At 45.9% G+C, this 21,913-nt stretch overlaps 1 protein-coding gene and 1 long non-coding RNA gene across 2 annotated transcripts in view; one reads left to right on the top strand and one right to left on the bottom strand.

Annotated features, from left to right (window-relative positions):
- LOC308482847 overlaps positions 1-21,913 on the bottom strand; it is a 358,341-nt gene that overhangs the window by 9,618 nt on the left and 326,810 nt on the right. The gene's annotated exons all lie outside the window — the stretch shown is intronic.
- On the top strand, positions 405-21,837 carry LOC308483141 (uncharacterized protein). Its single transcript, XM_081016726.1, has 8 exons — positions 405-935; positions 6,158-6,368; positions 8,946-9,009; positions 9,639-10,407; positions 12,362-12,610; positions 16,931-17,147; positions 18,222-18,285; positions 20,167-21,837. Exons 1-8 carry the CDS (start codon positions 759-761, stop codon positions 20,939-20,941), a joined length of 2,526 nt encoding a protein of 841 aa, XP_080872852.1. The 5' UTR covers positions 405-758; the 3' UTR covers positions 20,942-21,837.

The following is a 21,913-nucleotide window of genomic DNA, read 5'->3' as shown; positions in this document are numbered from 1 at the left end:
TTCTAGCTCGGTTCATGCCAAAAAGGCAGGCATAAACTGCTGTTAGCTCCAAGAGGGTGGAGAGCAGGGCAGCTCAAACTCTAATTTGGACCCAAATCATGAAAACAAAGAGGGGCATGCTCTGCTGGGTGCTATAAAACTTGAGGGATCTAAAGGAGCCTTCCTCAGAGGCAACCTTAGACACAGATCCCCTACCCACATAAATCCAGGTGGTGGTTGTCTTGCTAGTTACAGAAATTAGTAGAGGGTTCTGCCCCTTTGCACCACTTGCTCCACCCCTCCGCATCCATTTTCGCAATCGCCCTTGGCATTGCGATGCCTTTGAAGTGAGTAACCTGGGGACATGCTTGTGTTTAGCAAGGTGTTCCTGAACCACTTCCATTGACAGAGAGGCACTGGAATTTGCTCTTTCCCAAAAGAAAGCAACAGCACATGGATCACAGGACACGTGAGCTGGGATCAAAACATTCATTTTTCCCTAACCTTCCTTAGTTGCCCGATTCTTCGACAGGGCTTGCACAACCTTAAAAGAACTCCAGCGGCTCATTGGCCAACTTCTATTTTCAGACGCTCTTGGGCTTCCTGTGTGTTTGCTGCAACCGGAGCCTAAAAAAAGCCCAGCCACCCTCAGATACTACTACAGTGTTCCAAACAGTATGCAGCTTATAACATTGGGAAACTGCAGACACCGGAGATAACAAGCATCTGGAACCAGGAGATAACAAACAACTGGAAGCACCCGACCAACATTGGAGAACATGCTGCTAATCTTCAACTTTTTCATGATTCTCCTGCAAATACTGATCATTTCCTTTGCCCTGCTGATCACTTGGGCCATTTACTGTGATCTCTCCAAGTCTGAGATTCCTCCTGGCATTGACCAGCCTATGAAGCTTCGCATTCTTAACTGGCTCTTGATCCTTGCATCATTCCTGGTAAGTTTTTCGTGTGTTTTTTAACGATGGAACCTTTTTGTTTTTAAATTGCCTCTGTGATTAGGAATATAGCAAGCTGCCTTAGAATCACAGAATTGTAGAGCTGGAAGGGACCCCAAGGGCCATCTAGTCCACCCCCCTGCAATGCAGGAATAGTGAGTCAGACCATTGGACTATTTTGCTCGGTATGCTCCACATTGACTGGAAGGGTCTCTTCCAGGTTTCAGGCAGGAATCTTTCTCAGCCCTACCTGGAAGCGCCAGGGATTGAACTTGGGACTTGCACACAAGGGTGATGCTTTAACACTAAGCTATAGTCTGACTCAAGCTCGCATCCATTAGGATATCAGGGTTGCATGTTATATGGAACAGGAATGGACCTTTAAAGCCCTAAAAGGCCTCGGTCCAGTATATCTGAAGAAGCGTCTCCACCCCATCGTTCTACCTGGACACTGAGGTCCAGCACTGAGGGCCTTCTGGCAGTTCCCTCACTGCGAGAAGCCAAGTTACAGGGAACCAGGCAGAGGGCCTTCACGGTAGTGGCGCCTGCCCTGTGGAACACCCTCCCACCAGATGTCAACTACCAGACTTTTAGAAGACATCTGAAGGCAGCCCTGTTTAGGGAAGCTTTTAATGTTTGATGTATTACAGTATTTTAATATATTTTTTTGGAAGCCGCCCAGAGTGGCTGGGGAAGCCCAGCCAGATGGGCGGGGTATAAATAATAAATTATTATTATTATATATGATGATGATGATGATGATGATGATGATGATGCTGTACTCCAGCTCCCACGAGAGCCAGCAGAGAACATGGGCACTGAAGCCCAACAACAGCTGGAGGTCTCAAGCCCCCCATCCCTAATACACGACAACTCTTTTAACTTCTTGCAAGTCAGTTTGGAAAGAGAGATGGTTTGGTATGAAGCAGTCTATGTCTATAGAATACCCATAGCCCAGTAGCTCAACAACTGCTTTGCATGCAGAAGGTCCACAAATTCAATCCCAACCATCTCCAGGTCAGGTTGGACTGGGCTTGAGAATGTCCCCTGCCTGGAAAGCCACCACCAATCAGTGTAGATACTGATGAGCCAGATAGACCAGTGGTCCGACTTAGTATAACAGAGCTTCCTGTTTTCAGATGGAATTAAATACGATAGGAAGGGGAAGTATGTAGGCTGAATGAAAGAAATATGTAAATACAGTTGTGCATGCGATCTTCCCTGGCATAATCTTGAAACTCATCATAGAGTATTTGTGCTGCACGAAGAAGGTCCCAGATTCATACCCCAGCTTCTCCCACGGCCAAAGCAGGTGCAGGCAAGAGTGAACTAGGTGGACTCCACAAAAGCAGCATCCCATGTGTCAATAGGAGGTCATAAAAATTGCGTGGCGCAGAGAAAGCGGATAGGGGAAAGATTTCTCCCCTTCTCTCATAAGACTAGAACTCATGGACCTCCAAGAAAGCTGAATGTTAGGAGATTCTGGAAAAATAAAGGAAAGCACTTCTTCACGCAGTGTATAGTTAAGCTATGATACTGTCTCCCACAGGAGGCAGTGATGGCTACCAACTTGGACGGCTTTAGAATAAGATTAGACAGATTCATGGAGGATAAGGCTGTCACTGGCTACTAGCCACAGTGTCTATGTTCTGCCTCCATGGCCAGAGGCAGTAATGCTTCTGAGTACCAGTTTCTGGAAACCACAGGAGGGGAGGATGCTCTTGAATGCTCCTGTGTATTCAAGTTTCCTTCAGGTCCACCATGGTGAGGCCAAGGTGCCGGACTAGATGGGCTCTTCTTATGTATGCCTGTTGACCATGTGGCTTTCTGGGCTCCATCAAGGGGGAAAAGGGTGATGTATGAGTTCAAAGAATCCATCCTTCCTGATTATATCCCAGCACAAAGGACCATGGCAGGGACTGTGGAGCAGATGGAAGGTTTGGTTCAGAAAGAAGCTACGGAGGAAACAGCAGCCCTAGCAAGGACTGCAGTGGGCAGTCTTGGTTTCCTAGGTTGATGGTTCCTTTGAGCCAGAAGGAGAACTACTGATGAAAGAGGTAGCGGTGGCAGGAAGAGAGCATGGCTGGAGAGCTGGAAGGTTGGAGAGGCTACAGCCGAAGGGGTGCTACAAAGGCCAGCCCTGTTCCATATATAGTGGTACCTCGGGTTACAGACGCTTCAGGTTACAGACTCTGCTAACCCGGAAGTAGTACCTCAGGTTAAGAACTTTGCTTCAGGATGAGAACAGAAATCGTGCAGCGGCAGCAGGAGGCCCCATTAGCTAAAGTGGTACCTCAGGTTAAGAAGAGTTTCAGGTTAAGAACGGACCTTCAGAATGAATTAAGTTCTTAACCAGAGGTACCACTGTAGAGAAGCCAACTAGACTCAACAGCCTCGGTCCTGAAGGAGCATCTCCACCCCCATCGTTCAGCCCGGACACTGAGATCCAGCACCGAGGGCCTTCTGGCGGTTCCCTCATTGCGAGAAGTGAGGTTACAGGGAACCAGACAGAGGGCCTTCTCGGTAGTGGCGCCCGCCCTGTGGAGCACCCTCCCTTCAGATGTGAAGGAAATAAGCAGCTATCTTATCTTTAAAAGATATCTGAAGGCAGCCCTGTTTAGGGAAGTTTTTAATATTTAATGCTGTATTGTTTTTAACACTCGATTGGAAGCTGCCCAGAGTGGCTGGGGAAACTCAGCCAGGATGGGCTTGGTATAAATAATAAATTATTATTATTATTATTATTATTATTATTATTATTATTATTATTATTATATAACAGGGACGTGGCAGTGTCCTCCATGGGACTTGGGGGCCAGCCCCAAACACAGCACTCTTTGGAGCAATAGTAGATTATGGTTCACATTGTGTTTTTGCGTCTTCCCTGCTTCTTCAGTCGTGTTCTTGTGGGTGCTTTCAGGAACTACAGCCCCAGGAGATATAAGACTTTCACCAAAGTACTGACCAGCACAAACAGAGCTTCCAGTGCAGCACAGTCTAAACAAACCCAGTTTAAACATAGGGGGGCAGTGTGTGTCCGCACACCAGAAGTAAGGGAAAGGTCAATATCACAGGGTGCCACGCACCAGAGCAGAGTAACTAGACTCGGGAAATAAGACAGAGATCCGTGTTGCTTCCAGAACCAGGAAGGCATTATATACCCTGGCCTCCTGACACGAGGAACACAAGAAGAGCCTGCTGGAACAGGCCAATGGTCTAGCATCCTGTACACCCAGATGCCTGTGGGAAACCAGGAAGTGGCATTCGAGCACAAGAGCCTCTGCCCTTCTTTCGCTTCCCAGCAATTGGTATTCAGAAGCTTTGCTGCCTCCAACTGTGGCGGCAGAGCATAGCCGTTGACAGATTTATCCTCCATGAATTTGTCTCATCCTCTTTGAGAGCCACCCACGGCTGCTGGCAGTGAAGGAGTATCAGGTAGGCCTGAGGCCTGAGGCCTGGGCGATGTACTGATGTATGAAGGGCAGGCCGTGAAGGCTGCTTCACCGGGCGGTATATTACAGGCGAAACCGCCTCCGCTCCTGGGTCCCTCTGCTACCAGTGTCACTTTCAACACCAGGCCACTGGTAGCAGAGGGACTCAGGAGCAGTGGCTGCTTCACCCGAAAGTTATGGTCGGGTGAAGCCACCATCGTTCTGCCCCTCACACCGCAGAGGGAGGAGCAAGCTGTATCGCCAGGCTGATACAACTTGTTCCTCCCTCTGCTGTTTTAAACTGCTCTCACCTGCCAGCTAAGCAAGCCCTGTGTGGTGTAGTGGTTAAGAGCAGTAGACTCGTAATCTGGTGAACCGGGTTCGCATCTCCGCTCCTCCACATGCAGCTGCTGGGTGACCTTGGGCTAGTCACACTTCTCTGAAGTCTCTCAGCCCCACTCACCTCACAGAGTGTTTGTTGTGGGGGAGGAAGGGAAAGGAGAATGTTAGCCACTTTGAGACTCCTTCGGGTAGTGATAATGTTGGCTATCAAAGCCAAACTCTTCTTCTTCTGATGCCTCGCATGCAAGCTGGAGAGGCATGGGGCATGCTCAGTTGGGGGGCGAAACCAGTTTCATGCTCAGCTGGGGGGCAGGAGCCTTCTCTCCCCCTAGCTGAGCCTCAGAAAGAAGTCCCGAGGTCCCTGCGGGGGACTCGCTTAGCTGGGAGGAGGGAACCCTCCCACTCCCCAGCTGAACCTCGCAAACAAGTTGTGGTGAAAAGTGCCTCAGCTCCCATAGTGAGAGCTGTGGCAGTTTCACCTAGCACCTCTTGGGCTGGGGCCATTGCAGCTTGTAGTTTCAGCCTCGCAGTGTATCGCCAGACCACAATGCTTGGCTGATGATACATCATGATGTTGAAAACCTGACATCTCCCAGCCCTAGTGTTAGGGCTTGCTTACTTACGAAGAGACACCTCACTCACAAGTAGACTCACTGTTGGCCTCAGGGGGCCCTGCCTGCTCCTCAGTATCCTCAGACTGTGAGGTGTCTTGTTCATCCGCTAAGAACTCGGAATCTGGCACTCTGCTAGGGCTATACATGACAATGACAGAAATAGGGAATATAATCATCATCATCATAAATTTTATTTGTATCCCGCCCTCCCCAGCCAAAGCCAGGCTCAGAGCAGCTAGCATCATATAAAGAAGAAGAAGAAGAGTTTGGATTTGATATCCCGCCTTTCACTCCCTTTAAGGAGTCTCAAAGTGGCTAACAATCTCCTTTCCCTTCCTCCCCCACAACAAACACTCTGTGAGGTGAGTGGGGCTGAGAGACTTCAGAGAAGTGTGACTGGCCCAAGGTCACCCAGCAGCTGCATGTGGAGGAGCGGAGACGTGAACAAGACAAGACAATATGCATAATACAATATGCAATATGCAAATAAAACAACATTTATTAAAATAATATAGAATAACATTAAATATTAGCATTTCAAGATTTAACAGAAATCCACTCCTAACAGTTACAATAAGTAACTGCAGTGGGGCAGAGTTGGAGAATGATAGCAGTTGCTGGAAACCACAGGAGGGGAGAGGGCTCTTGTGCTCAGTTACCTCTTGAGGGCTTCCCAGAAGAGACATCTGGTTGGCCACTATGAGAACAGGATGCTGTGCTATATGGTGCCATTGGACTCTTCTTATGAGAATGGAAACATCCAGCACAGGAGAGAACACGCTCTTTGGAATTCATATCACCTCCTCTCCTCTCACTGTATTTTTCTTCCAAACAGGGGAAGATTCTGGAGAATCTCCACCTGTGCACTGAGATTCACTTCTACCGCTACATCCAAGAAGTAAAGAAAATGGGGGAGGACCCCAAGCTTGACATTAGGGACCTGGTGTTTGAGGACATCCCAGTAAGGGTTTACCAGCCACGGGGCCCAAGAGAAAGAAGAGGAGTCATCTACTTCCATGGAGGATCTTGGATGTTCGGCAGCATCAGTAAGGCATCCTGAAAAGTCATCCACTTCCACTTGAGGAAGACATGGAGCAGAGGTGTTGATGGGTGTGGCCTGGGGAAGAGGGTATCTCACCTGAGATGGCCAAGGGTCAAATAGAAAGGACTTGAGGGCTTCATTTTGTCCATGGACCTGAGGATCCATAACTCCATCTCCCTGAAATGCAACATTATAATAGTTCTCATCCTTATTATACAGTCTTCATTTATTTCTATTTAGGATGATAGATGATGATGGTAATAATAACTAATTATTTATTTTTATTCATCATTATATTGTAACATGGGGACAATTTTCAAGGCTAGGGAGGAAATGGTTAAACTTCTCTTTCCCCACATGCTGTGGGACGGCATTTTTTGTATTACTTAAAAAGAAGCTAGTCATGGTTACTAATAATGAAATAAATGTAATACCTAGTTCATCACCAAGATAAATACTGTCTGTAGCATTGAGAAACAACTGAATTTGTCTTGGATCAAATCTGCTTTTCCTATTTGATTTGTTATTCAGGTCAAAATCAGATCTCTGAAATCTGATGCTCTGCTATATTTTTGCTATATTTTTGCAGGCAAATTTGCCCTTATAGACTGAAACTGGATAAACTGCAAGCAAATCCATCCAGGTTTTTTATTTTTATTTTTTTAGCAGTTTTTCTACAAGGAAAGATTTGACCATTTTGGTGTGGGCAGTCAGTCAAAAAAACCGGAGACATGAAGCCAAAGAACAAGGGAGATGGTCCTCCAATGGATGAGAAAAGGAGCAGGTGGAAATAATTTTCAACAGGGGAAATGGCTCAACAGGAAAGAAGTTACTCCACTGTGTTGGTTGTTGACGTCAAAAAGTAACCTTAGCCAGGGAATCAGTAGTACGTACAGCTGGTTCCACATGTCAACAACATCATTGTTTATCAGTACCAGTTTGAACTGCTTGTTTTTTAGCAAATAAGATAGAACCACCTACACAACTGCCCACCTAACAGTTCAAAAGCACATCAAAGTTCAAGTAGATAAATAGGTACCGCTCCAGCGGGAAGGTAAACGGCATTTCCGTGCACAGCTCTGGTTTGCCAGTAGCGGCTTAGTCATGCTGGCCACATGACCCAGAAGCTGTATGCCGGCTCCCTCGGCCAGTAAAGCAAGATGAGCGCCGCAACCCCAGAGTCGTCTGCGACTGGACCTAACAGTCAGGGGTCCCTTTACGTTTACCTACACAGAACTTTAAAAAACAACAACAACACAACCTCACATTTGACCTTAAGCTTTGAGCTGCAACCTCAAGGGACAAAAATCAAGTCTGGGGCTCTAGCTCTGGGACCAACCTCTGATTTGTCTGTGGCAATTTCCTCTGCAGCACTTGAGGGAGGATAGAGCAGTTGGGCTAGATGAAATGAGAAAGATTTTTGCAGTAATTGAGGGATGAATGCTGTTCTGGTTGTGGATTTCTGTCTATCTAACTCAGTGTTGGTACCTGTGATGGTTGGTGCCTACTGGGACTGGTACGGTGGAAAGCAGGGAGGCCAACAGTAGCCAAAGCCAATGACAGGCAGACTCAACTAATTCTAGTTTTGTCTCCTCCTCCTCCTCTTCCTCCTTGCAAGGGAAACAATGAGACCAAGAAGGAGAAAGGTGATAGTCAGTGCCACTGGCTGAGATCAGACTGAGGATGAGTTTCTCATGCTACACACACACACACACACAGAGAGAGAGAGAGAGAGAGAGAGAGAGAGAGAGAGAGAGATGTCCTTATGGATGATTAGAGAGGGAAAAGTCTTCATGCCTTCAGATCCCAGAAGAGCTACAAGTGTTGTCTGTTTGTCTGTTTCCCCTTCTTCTTCTTCTTAACTTTATTTTTCAGTTTCTAAAAATACATATAACAGATCATCTCCATATACCCCTATGCAACAAGTAACATTCCAGGTGTATATGATGTAAATAATGCAACCAAACATTCAGCTTGCAAATAGAACAGATTACATCAGTTGGGTATCTTCCTACTCTCCATCTTAACAGATTGTCCCAGAGTGAGCCCGGAATAGCTGGCGGTGAGGAGCTCACCTTGTCCTTTCAAGTGTACTGAAAAATGCATAACATACAGTTTGGGGTGGGGAGCATGGAATGGTCCTTGTGTCTCTGAGCATTCTAAGATGCTTTGTTGGTTTCCTCATAAAGGGCTATAAATGAATAATCTTGAAGTGCTCAGGTGCACAAAGACCAAAGGCGAATCATATTTAGCTCATTTGGCAGATCATTAAATTATTAACCTTAGTTGTGAGCAGGGCCGTCTTAAGTATATCTATGGGCAAGATGCCCCTGGTTGAACAAAATGTTGAAGAAAAGATTCCTGCATTGCAGGGCTTGGACTAGACGGGCCTTGTGGTCCTTTCTAACTCTACCATTCTATGATTCTACTATTTTGAAACTGTATGGAACATGTTTGTTGCTTTGGTTGTTCTAATTGGAATCATTTGCCTTCATAACACCTGTATTAATCCCAACTTTCTGCTAGGATGAGAAGGCCTCCAGAACTCTTCTAACATGGCCCACACATCTTGTCTTTCCAGATTCCTATGACCGCCTTTGCCGCTACATTGCCAAAGAAAGTGATTCGGTGGTGCTTTCTGTTGGGTAAGTAAACAGACCCTGGGAACTGACTAATAGCGTTATACTGCTGAATTTGCTAAACGCTGCAGGGATTCCACCACTGGCACCTGCCTGGTCACACATTCAGTGGACAGAATGTGGAGTTCCCAACTGGCATCACTTAATGGTGGACCCCAGCAGAAGGCTATCTCTTCCCAACTGAAACACACCCAGCCCAATGAAAAGTAAATTCAGATTGCAGTGCCTGATGGGAAAATGGCTTTGAGTTTGGGGTTGGATCCTATTCAGAGTAGGCCCATTAATGTTAATGACCATGAGTAACTTAGGCTTATTAATTGTAATAGGTCTACTCAGAGCGGAACCTAGCTGGCTACAACCTTTCATTATGAGCAGGCATAGGCAAACTCAGCCCTCCAGGTGTTTTGGGACTACAATTCCCATCATCCCTGACCACTGGTCCTGATAGCTAGGGATCATGGGAGTTGTAGTCCCAAAACATCTGGAGGGCCGAGTTTGCCTATGCCTGATTATGAGCCACGTATGGTTGAAATCATGTGAGTTAAATGTGTATAATAAGTGATCCTATTGTGCTGTTATTTTGGTTTGGTTATTCTGGCCAGATTTGTCTTATATACAAATAAATCATATCCCAGGTATCATTTGGCCCCTGAGGAGAAATATCCATCCCAGTATAAGGACTGCCTGACTGCCAGCATACATTTTATGAAAACCGCCAAAGATTATGGAGTCGACCCGGCCTGCATCGTCATCAGCGGAGACAGCGCCGGAGGGAATATTGCCGCCTCTGTCTGCCAGGCATTAGTGACCAGATCTGGTATCCCAAGGCCACTTGCTCAGATTCTGATCTATCCTGGCCTCCAAGCGATAGATTTCAACCTGCCTTCGTACCAGCAAAACCAAGCCATCCCCATCTTGTACCGGGAGAACGTCATTGGCGCAGCCTTGCGGTATCTCAATAAGGACTTGTCAGTGTTAGAAAGTGTTATGCAGGGCTGCCATGTTCCCAGAGACATAAGAATGAGATTTGGGAAGTGGATCAGCTCGGAAAACATCCCCAGTGAGTTTAAGGTCAGAGGCTACAAGCCACCTACGACCGCTTCCTATGAGGACAACCTCTACGAAGTGGTGAAGCAAGCGCTAGAGCCAACTTTCTCTCCGCTCATGGTAGATGACGTTGTGGTCAGCCAACTTCCAAAAACATGCATCGTAACTTGTGAGTATGATGTGCTACGGGACGATGGCATCCTCTACAAGAAAAGACTGGAGGACAATAGGGTACCAGTCACCTGGTACCACATTGAAAATGGATTTCATGGGGTGATAAGTCTATTTGATGGATTTCTATCATTTCCTTCTGGGAAAAAGGGGGTAGACAGCATTATAACATTTCTAAAAGACTTATGAGCATTAAAAAAAAAAAGACATGATTTGTATCTCTGACTTCTTATGATCAACAGCAACTATCTTATTTATCTTTCAATAGAGATGAAAGGATCTGCTCATTTTGGCTTCTCCCATATTTTTAACTGCACTTCACACCATTTCTGCTTCAGGTGGTGGTTTTAAACAATGGCAGAAGTTATGAGGAACGCAGAGATGCAGGGATACTTTTCTTATTGTAAAACGTGCTCTACAGATATTTAAAAATAAGACAGCTCCTGCTTGCAGGCGTGCAACCTTAAAAATGTGATATAAAAGGATAAAGGAATGAGGAGGGAAGAGGAAAGCAAGCATTGGGAGCAGCTGTCCCTTCACTGCCCAGTGGATGCAAGAAGGGTTGGTTTCTACTTTGCCCTGATGTTTGCTTTACTCATGCCGTTAATTGTGCTATATTTGTGTTGTTATTGTTATTTATTGTTTGTAAGCTGCTTTGTGATTCATTGGAATGAGAAGCATATAACAAACAAATAAATAAAAGAAATCAGTGCCCCTGCGTCACCAGGCTGTTGGTAGCAGGGCCCAGAATATGTCTCCCTGAATTTCAGCAGCCCTGGGGAACTCTTATGCTATGATAAGACTTTTTGAGAGAACTTATGGAGTGGTTTACTAAACACACATATAGGGGGCGGGACTGTGCCCACTAGTCTCCCCCTCCTTCAACACACATTTGTGCCAGTGGCGGACTCTGTTCTTTAACATTTCAGCAGCACCTTGTGCAAAGCTAAAATTCAGCACCCCGATGCCTCTCGTCTTCTGTTCTGCTCCATTCACTGCATTATAGTTGTGAAGCCCTGTAGCGCCCTCTAGTGTTGGCTCCCAGTGCAGCAGAGCCAGTCGCACCAAAACCTGCTTCTGTTTGTGCATACCTTCTTAAAAAAAACCTACACACATTCTGAAAGTACTGAGGGCTTGACCAGTGACTGTGAGCCTGTCTTCCTACAGAGAGAGAGAGAGAGAGAGAGAGAATTTAGTTTCAGAAAATGATTGTGTAGCATCTACATGGTTCTTGGTTCAAAACCCACCCACAACTCCAAATTTGTTGCATGTGTTTTTGTACATTTCAAGCATTCCAAAAAGTTGATGAGATGAACTTTGGAGAAGCTGTACCAGTTATTCTACTACAACAAGGCATCCTTTATGACAGGAGTGGGCAACCTGGACTCCAACTCCCATCGGCCCCAGCAAGCGGGGCAAAGCTAGGCTTTATTTAGCAGGGGTCAAAGACCCAGTTTGGCACCCCACCCCATGCGCATTTACACGCGCGTACACACACAAACACAGGTTGGGAGCGTCAATGGCGCCCCTCTGGAGCCTTCATCCGGGACAAAAAATCTGGGTAACCCTTTCCCCGCCCCCCTCGCCCCGGCCCACCCCGCAGGTACGGCTCCGCCAGCAAGTATGGCCAACCGTCAGGGATGGTGGGAGTTGTGGTCCAATTGCACTTGGAGAGCCACAGGTTTTCCACCTCCGCTGGAGCTGTGTGGAGACTCCTAGATTTAATCATTCTCTCCACCCAATGAGGTGCAACAGAGACGAAATACTTGGCCCGGCCAGCTCCTGAGCCTAAGTTAGCTTCACTTCGCCGTGCCTTCTGCAGCGCTTCCTGTTCGGGTGTCTCAATAGTCTGTTAACCTGTTCAGCAACCTTGAGGACGCGAAAACCTTTCGCTGGTTCTTTCTTTGCATGCGCAACAACACTTGCCTCTGCTCGGCTTGCATGGGAAAGGGGAGGGGGCGTTTGAATTTCTGGGGGTGGCAATCGAATCCTGCGAGGTTTCGGTCGGTCTCTCTGCTGCTCTGAAGGAGCCCGGGCTCGCCTTTCGTTCCCTCCCGCGCGTGGGAGGGGATTAGGGACGCTCCTTCCAGCTGCCTGCAACCTGAGTATCGCAGCCACGGGAGAAAGCAGGAAATAAACGACAGCCCAAGCCAAGTTCGGTGAGGAGGAAAATCCAAGGGCGAAAGCAGGCGCTCTTCCGAGCCGCAGCGACATGGGCTTCCTGCACGCGTTTCTGGTGCTCCTGGTGGCTGCCCTCTTGGCAGCGTTCCTCCTGCTGGTTCTGGGAAGCATTTATTTCGATTACGCCAACTCGGAGATCCCTCCTGGAGTCGAGCACCCGGCCAGGTTGCGAATCATTCACGCAACGCTGATTGGGGCGTCTGTCCTGGTGAGTGGATCGCAGCGCCCCATCCAAAGGCGAGGTTGTAACTTGCGGGAAACCCACGAACTTAACCGCCTCCCCATTCGCCACGCGCCATTGCGCTCTCCTCCTGATTTTAACCTGTTTCTATCCGACATCGCGAATGGTAAAGTAGGCGCCCCCCTGTCGGAGAGGGAGAGATCTAACGAGAGACGAATTATTGGGCAGGAGGAGGGAAAAGGAAAGGAACGAGCTTGGCAGTGTTTAAAAACGCAACCCAGAAAAGTTTGGCTCTGGTGCTGAACGACTGGGCAGGATTAATCCTCCAGGTTCAGAGTAGCTGCTTGGCGCTAGCATTTCGCTGAACTTTCTGCAATAACTTGAGTGAGACTCTGGTCACATCCACGCTGCACATGACTTTTCCCCAAAGTATCCTGAGAAGTAGGGACGCGGGTGGTGCTGTGGGCTATACCACAGAGCCTAGGACTTGCCGATCAGAAGGTCGGCGGTTCGAATCCCCGCGACGGGGTGAGCTCCCGTTGCTCGGTCCCTGCTCCTGCCAACCTAGCAGTTCGAAAGCACCTCAAAGTGCAAGTAGATAAATAGGTGGGAAGGTAAATGGCGTTTCTGTATGCTGCTCTGGTTCGCCAGAAGCGGCTTAGTCATGCTGGCCACATGACCCAGAAGCTGTACGCCGGCTCCCTCGGCCAATAAAGCAAGATGAGCGCCGCAACCCCAGAGTCAGCCACGACTGGACCTAATGGTCAGGGGTCCCTTTACCTTTATCCTGAGAAGTGCAGTTTGCTGGGACTTGTAGCTCTGTCAGGAGCAAACTACACTTCCCAGGATTCCTTGGGGGAACCCGTGTGCTTTAAACAGTCTGGATGTGACAGCTATCTCTCTGTGTGTGTGTGTGTGTGTGTGTGAGAGAGAGAGAGAGAGAGAGAGAGAGAAAGTTTTAAAAATTATTAATGGTGTTTGACAGAACCTCTGGAACATTTTCATCCAAAGGCCAATTACTGCCTGCTGTGGGAGCAGTAATGTTTGTAGCAGGCTCACAGGCAGACTTTGAATGAGTAAATGAAAGAATGAGAAAGAAGAAACTTTGTGAGAAAGAAGGTCAACACAGATATTTTTTAAAAAAAATGCAATTACACAAGACCTTTATATCGTGCCCGTCTTTCACTTTGGAGCCCAGGGAACCTAAACATTAACAGATGAAACAGCTGCGCTGAAGTAAAACGGAAGTTAAACTCTCAAAGTCGGCATGGCCAGAGCTGCTGCAATAGTATCACTAAAATTGCACTCCAAGGAAATGGTCTATCTCATGGAAGTCCAAAACTCTGGCCTGATAAAATGGTTTAAAGTCACCTCGTAAAACATATCTGAGGTGAGCACAGACTGAAGGGAGCTCCACTGGCAAGGTGCCACCACAGAGAATGGTATGCAGTGAGGTGAAGGAGGCATGTTCAATCTTTTCCTGCTCACTCTCTTTCCTGCTGATGCATACCCACCCACACCTGGGCTGCTGTTTGCCCTTGAAAGTGTTGTTTACTACATATTGCCCTTTCAGGAGCAGATAACAGTTAATAGGCGGGCGGATTTCCTCCAGGCAATTAGTGTAGGCCCCGAGCCAGATTTGGAGAGGGATTCTGCAGCTCTGTGGTAGCTGCTACCCAGTGTTAAGGTGGAAATCAGAAAGGTGGCACCAGAGCTATTGAGAGGATATTTAAGAAGGATATTGACAAACTGGAATGTGTGCAGAGGAGGGCAAGCAAGATGTTTAGCTTGGTAAAGTAAAGAGGAGACTGGGAGGTGATAGGAGAGCTGTCCTCAAATTATCTGAAGAGCTGTGGCATGGAAGATGGAGCAAGCTGGCCTCCTAGTGGCGCAGCAATAAAACTGCTAGTACATTTGCAAAGTTAAGCAGGGTCCAGTATGGTTTCAGATTGGATGGGGGACTGAGGGTTGAGATGCCGGCATTGCGGAAGAGTGTGTGTCTGTGTGTCTGTGTGTTGGACTAGATGACCACCAAGATCCCAGCAGGTTGGTAGGACCCAAACCAGTGGATTCCAATTATAATGAAACCATTCTGATGATAAGAGCTGTTTGACAGTGGAACTGACTCCCTTGGAGAATTGTGGACTCTCTCTTTCATTGGAGGTTGGATCCCCTATAGGGGATTTTGTTGAATTTTTTGCATTGCAGGGTGGGACTGGATGACCCTGGATGGGGGGGAGATACCTTCCAGCTCCACAGTTCTACAATTGTACAGTTCTATGGAGCCAATGAATTCAACTTTTGCTGAGTTCAACAAGGACAACACTGAGATTAGGGTGGTGGTAGAGGAAGTTGATAAACAGGCAGGCAGGCAGGGACTCGCTGAGGCAGGTGGAGCAGGGCCTAATTCCCGCCAGTGGATCCGCCTCCATTGTCACAGCTGCTTTTTCTTCAAAGCAATCAGCTGAAGCATGCCTTCCAAAAAGCTAGTTTGTTCATCTAGCCCAGCAGTTCCCCAAAGGGGCAGTGGGATTACCGGGGGGGGGGGGGTGCTAAGAAGCAAGAGGGATGTAGTGTAGGTGCCAATGAGTATCAGACTTTCAAAAGCTCGATTGAGTTCATCAGTGTTGTTGAATTAAATAGTTTTAATTTGATATTGGATAAATGTGCAATTAGCTGTTACTGTTTTGAATTTTGTTGCGTTGTCACCTTCCTTAGGAGGTTGCACAAACTGCTGTTTATGAATAAAGCTTGTTATAGAGTAGGGTACCGGTTGGGAACCAGTGGTCAAGTTCATTAGGTCTATATACCATACACATCATAACTAAAACTCCCAATATCAGCCCTAGCACAAATGGCTTCTAAATCCAGCCTGTGGACAGTCCAGGAATCAGTGTGTTTTTATATAAGTAGAATGTGTCCTTTTATTTATAATGCATCTCTGGGTTATTTGTGGAGCATAGGAACTCATTCATTTCCCCCCCAAAAATATAGTCCGGCCCCGCACAAGATCTGAGGGACAGTGGACCAGCCCCCTGCTGGAAAAGTTTGCTGGCCCCTGGTTTACTGCTTAGCCTGTTCTTCTCCCAAATATATCCCAAGGCAGCAGAGATTTCCTTCTCCTAGTTGGGCTAGGTTTTTCTTCTTCTTAATATTCTTTATTGAAAAATAGAAAATAAATATTATATATATATAAAGAGAGAGAGAGAATAACAATTGTTAATACACACCCATGTAAATAAATAAATAAGACAAAAGAAAAGAAAAAAGCATTTACAAGGTTGTTATTGTACTTATCCTAAACGTAACCTAATGTCAGGATAAATTATTTAAATATCTTGAACTGGCAAAAATGACAGAGACAATTAGGAGACAGCCAAACCAAAAATTTAAAAAAAGACCGGGAAACTTATAAAGAATATTTTTTTAAAAAACAACAACAACAGTGTCCTCAAGTCAGAAGCTGGACATGCTTTGATTAAGTTTTTGCACATTACAAGAAATATTGTAAGTATAACATTCAAATAATAAAAGAAATGGGAAAATGACCAAAGAAGCAGTTTAACAAAAAGATAAGACAGACTCGCTTTGAGGAAGACGGAAGTCTATTGGGAAGGATAATTGGGAATTAAGAATATGGTGGTGTAAGGGGGTTTTTGTGGGGGTTGTAAGAACTTAGGGATTTATGGATGTAGGTATGTTTTTTCATTTTGTTATTTTATTTTGTTAATTGTTGTGTGTGTTTGTTATTTAAGAAAACTAATAAAAAGCATATTAAAAAAGGAATCTTCTCTTATATCATCACCCTTCATGTCCACCACGCAGGGCCAAATTTAGGTTTGATGAGGCCCTAAGCTACTGAAGGTAATGGGGCCCTTTATATGTCCAGCTGTCCTTTGCCAACAACAAATTGTCACTGATTTTTGTGTTGAATATTTTAGGGAGAAGGCTAGCAGGCAGGGCCCATTACTTACATCATAGGAGCCTACACAACTCAAAACATGGTTGCTGTATGTAGGTTTTATTTTATTTGTTTTTTATCTTATATTTTGGAAATGTACATCCAGGATTTTTTCCCCTTTATATTTTTTGGGGCCCCCCAAAAGTGTGGGGCCCTCAGCTATAGCTTCTTTAGCTTATATCTAAATCTGGCATGTCCACCACATCACCCATAATGTTATAATTCTGAAATGATTCCCCCTGTCCTCATGCCCCAGCATGTTTCATCCAAGCTGGGTAGCACTATGATCCTTAGATTTTGAACATCTAAATAGTTGTTTGGATGAACTTGCCACGAGTTAATTCCTATATGACTTTTGTTTCTTCTTCCTGTCCCACTCTCAATAGGGAAGGATCTTGGAAAACCTACATATCTGTACACAAATCCAGTTTGTGCGGATTGTGCGAAACAGCCGGAAACTGGGGAAAGAAAACGCGCTCTTCATTAAAGATGCAAAGTTTAAGCATGTGCCTGTCCGGATTTACCAACCAAAGACTCCCTCTGCTGGTGGAAGGAGGGGGATCGTGTTCTTTCATGGAGGCGGCTGGGTGTTCGGAAGCATCCGTGAGTTATGTCCAAATGTAATCTGCGTCAACATCTGAATGAAGTGGGGTAACGCATACACAGAGAGCATTTGCAGAGGGATCTCCTCTGAATTAAGACCCAGTTCATAATAAGGTTTCTCCTCAAAATCATCAGCCATCTAACCACACCAAAGCATCCACAAAAATATCTCAAGCCAAAGGGGGCTTTCTGGAGTCAGGATGTGCCTTAACAATCCTACATGCTGCAGCCATCATTTATTGACAAGTTTCAAAGTACCATATTTTTCGCTCTATAAGATGCACCAGACCACAAGACGCACCTAGTTTTTGGAGGAGGAAAACAAGAAAAAAAATATTCTGAATCTCCGAAGCCAGAACAGCAAGAGGGATCGCTGTGCAGTGAAAGCAACGATCCCTCTTGCTGTTCTGGCTTCTGGGATAGCTGCGCAGCCTGCATTCGCTCCATAAGACGCACACACATTTCCCCTTACTTTTTAGGAGGGGAAAAGTGAGTCTTATAGAGCAAAAAATACGGTAGTTGTTGATTCCTGTACATCGTTGTTGCTGCTGCTGTTTTGTTTTTTGTGTTTTGTGTTTGTGGTTTGTGGTTTGTTTTGTTTTGTGTTTTGTTTTGTTTTGTTTTGTTTTGTTTTGTGTTTTGTTTTGTTTTGTTTTGTTACCCCGCCATCCCTCCGACAAGCTCAAGTTGACCTGCACAGTTCTCCCTGCAATTATATCTTCCCAACAACCTTGTGAGATAGGTTAGACCAGTGTTTCTCAAACTTGGGACTCTAGCTATTGTTGGATGCTGGGAGTTGTAGTCCAACAACAGCTGCAGACCCAAGTTTGAGAAACACTGCTTTAGAGCATGGGGTTTGAAACCTTTAACTCTCTTGATGTTGCTGAACTCTAAGTCCCATCAGTCCCAGCAATAACATCCCCAGGGAGTTTGTTCTCTGTTAATTTTGTTGGCATATATTTTTGGTGGTGATGAGGTTCTTCTCATTAACTGTTGCACCTGGGAGGTACATAATCAAATCATCACATCTTACTAATGAATAAATGGATAACTCTGGGAATATTTTTGTTTCAGAAACCCATGAAAATATCTGCCGCTATTTGGCCCGAGAGAGTGAATCTGTGGTTGTGTCTGTGGAGTAAGTCAATGTTTTCCGCCCCACCCCCAGCCCCCCGTGGTTGTGATGGACTCAACCACAGCATGGCAAAATGTTAAGAGCAGCTCACTTGCCAGCTAGAGAAGGAAGCCTAATTGTGTGGTTGCCCCGTGAGCCGCAACTTACCCTGGCTCTCTGACCACTGAGCAAGTAGGGTAACCCACTGTACATACATGAGAGGCTACTTTATACCATGCCAGACTTTTGTCTATCTAGCTCAGCATTGCTCACCTCAGGGAAAGAGCGCCCTTTGCAGCCCAAGGGGAACATTCCCTTTGTGGACCACCTTCCAGGTCTGCCTGACCATGGAGCAGTGGTGTAGCGTGGGTTGCCAGCACCCAGGGCCATGTGGAACAATGGAGTGGGAAGGAGGGAAACAGACGGAGCATGCATGAGCATTCAACTGCCTAATAGCATCTGTGTCAATGCCCCTGTGGCCCCCTCCCATGCTATGCCACTGCCATGGAGGGTAAGCCCATGTGCCTAAATGGCATATAGGGGGAAATGGGGCCCTGCACCACCAACCTTGGTCTTGATTCCTCCAAGCCCTGCTGCCTTATTATTTACAATCCAGTACCATCTTATCAGGAGGTCCATTCCACACAATGTAGGAAGCAGGTTATTGGTATTGTGGCATCTACCTCCTCTTGTTAAATATTACAGGTGCTGTGAAGATATTCCTCCTGCAACAAGCCTTTTGAGAGCCTGCATCTGTATTGCAGCTGCTCTTACAATGTTTTAATTGCTTTTTTCATTTGTGTGCTGGCCGCCCTTAGCTTCTTTGGGAGGTAGGGTAGAATATATTTTTATAGATGATAGATAGATAGATAGATAGATAGATAGATAGATAGATAGATAGAGGTAAAGGGACCCCTGACCATTAGGTCCAGTCGTGACCGACTCTGGGGTTGCGGCGCTCATCTCGCTTTATTGGCCGAGGAAGCCGGCGTACAGCTTCCGGGTCATGTGGCCAGCATGACTAAGCCACTTCTGGCGAACCAGAGCAGTGCATGGAAATGCCTTTTACCTTCCCGCCTGAGCGTTACCTATTTATCTACTTGCACTGGCGTGCTTTCGAACTGCTAGGTGGGCAGGAGCTGGGACTGAACAACGGGAGCTCACCCCGTCGAGGGGATTCGAACCACCAACCTTCTGATCTGCAAGGCCTAGTCTCTGTGGTTTAACCCACAGGGCCACCCGCTTCCCTTTTTAGATAGATAGATAGATAGATAGATAGATGATAGATGATAGATGATAGATGATAGATGATAGATGATAGATAGATGATGATAGATAGATGATAGATAGATAGATAGATAGATAGATAGATAGATAGATAGATGATAGATTAGATAGATAGATAGATAGATAGATAGATAGATAGATGATAGATTAGATAGATGATAGATAGATAGATATAGATAGATAGATAGATGATAGATTAGATAGATAGATTGATTGATAGATAGATAGATAGATAGATAGATGATAGATTAGATAGATGATAGATAGATAGATAGATAGATAGATAGATAGATAGATGATAGATAGATAGATGATAGATAGATAGATAGATGATAGATATAGATAGATAGATGATAGATAGATAGATAGATAGATAGATGGTAGGTATGGTTTGTCTGCTTCCTCCTTAATCTCAGCATTGCTCCTGAAGAACTCAGCAGAAAGGAGATAAAGGGAAAGAGTAGAATTAGTTGCCTGTCATTGGCTCTGGCTCCACCTGCTGGTGGGCTTCCTGCCTTTCACCCTATGGGGACTGGCCGTTATTTGATCATTCAAAAGCAGCAGCATCATACACAATCTCAGATGGAAATGATTTACTGTGGATTGATTTTGCCTTAGGTACCGCCTGGCTCCTGAGCACAAGTATCCAGCCCCGCTCAACGACTGTCTTGCTGCCACCACCCACTTTCTGGAGACGGCAGAAGACTATGGTGTGGACAACACCCGTGTCATCATTGCTGGCGACAGCGCGGGTGGCTGCATAGCTGCCTGTATCTCCCAGAGTTTAGTGAATAGACCAGGCCTTGCAAAAGTGTGTGCACAGATCCTTATTTACCCGGGCCTCCAGGCTATAGACTTCAACTTGCCTTCATACCAGCAAAACCATGCCGTGCCCATTTTATTCAGGGAACGGGCTGCTTTTTATATATTGCAACACGTGAATGGGGAAGCTTCGCTCCTCGAAGATATTTTGGAAGGCTCTCATGTTCCGGTGGACCTGAGATTGAAGTACAAGAAATGGCTGAGTGCAGAAAACATCCCAAGCGAATTTAAAACCAGAGGCTACAAGCCCGTGGCGACAGTTCCCTGTGATGATGAAGTCTACAACAAAGTGAAGGTCCTAAGTTCTTCAGAGTGTTCGCCCCTCCTTGCCGATGATGCCATTGTCCGCCTGCTTCCAGAGACCTGCATCGTGACCTGTGAATACGACGTCCTGAGGGATGATGGATTACTCTACAAGAAAAGATTGGAGGACAATGGCATAGCAGTGACTTGGTACCACATTGAAAGTGGGTTCCATGGGATTCTAACCTTCTTCGACAGAGACTGGTTGAATTTCCCTTCTGGTAAAAGAGGGCTGGACAAGATAGTCAATTTTATAAAGAGCTTATAAAACCAAAAAGCATCTTTCTAAATCGGGGATCTCCGACCATTTTGGACCGGCGGGAACATCCTGAACTTTGAGAGAGTGCTGGGGCACCAGTCATAAAATAGCTACCATGGTGGGGCTATGATATGACACTAAATGGCTGCTAGGGGGTATGGCATAATGAAAAATGGCTGCTGTGGGAAGCATGGCATAACACAGAGAGAGAAACACCCAACCTTATGCCTTATGGGAATTGAGCTATGTTCTGCTGGAAATCTCACACACACACACACACACACACACACACACACACACTGATGCCATCATGGTCTAATAACCACAGGGAGTTTTTCTCAGTATTAAGAACAATATACATATTGAGAACGATATACGCTGGCTAAGCTACAAGATCTTGGAGAAGGAGTCTGGTAGCGCAAGAGTTAACATCCCCCTGCCTTAAAGAGAGCTCATATGTACATGTTAAGCAGTTTAATAAAGTGTTCTGTGCACACATATGTTCATGTGGCAACCCTAATACAGTGGTACCTCGGGTTACATACGCTTCAGGTTACATACGCTTCAGGTTACAGACTCCGCTAACCTGGAAATACCCAGGTTAAGAACTTTGCTTCAGGATGACCCGGGTTAAGAACTTTGCTTCAGGATGAGAACAGAAACTGTGTTCCAGCGGCACGGCAGCAGCGGGAGGCCCCATTAGCTAAAGTGGTGCTTCAGGTTAAGAACAGTTTCAGGTTAAGAACGAATTAAGTACTTAACCCGAGGTACCACTGTAGTGCCTATGTTCCAAGGTTGTTGAACCCTTTTAAAAAAAATCTTCATATGGAAGATATTCAGGAAAAGAAGCAACCTCAATAAATGTTTGAATGTTGCCAATTTAAGGACAAGGTAATTGGGAAACAGCTTTGTGTCTTTTGGCTTTTTGTGCCAACCTTTTTTCCTGTAGGGGAGCAGTCATGTGACCATTCTTGGCAAACC

Source organism: Podarcis pityusensis (genome assembly GCF_964106645.2).
Source record: "Podarcis pityusensis genome assembly, chromosome: 8".
In the NCBI taxonomy this organism is placed as follows: Eukaryota; Metazoa; Chordata; class Lepidosauria; order Squamata; family Lacertidae; genus Podarcis; species Podarcis pityusensis.
Note: the sequence above shows the minus strand (reverse complement) of the source record. Positions and strands in the feature narration are given on the sequence as shown.

What these genes read in the sequence shown, in the direction of transcription:
- LOC308483141 (XM_081016726.1), top strand. Translation starts at nt 759, where the DNA reads ATGCTGCTAATCTTCAACTTTTTCATGATTCTCCTGCAAATACTGATC. An exon ending in TGATCCTTGCATCATTCCTG is followed by an intron (nt 936 to 6,157) that starts GTAAGTTTTTCG and finishes TCTTCCAAACAG; the next exon opens with GGGAAGATTCTGGAGAATCT. An exon ending in TAACATTTCTAAAAGACTTA is followed by an intron (nt 10,408 to 12,361) that starts TGAGCATTAAAA and finishes AGGAAATAAACG; the next exon opens with ACAGCCCAAGCCAAGTTCGG.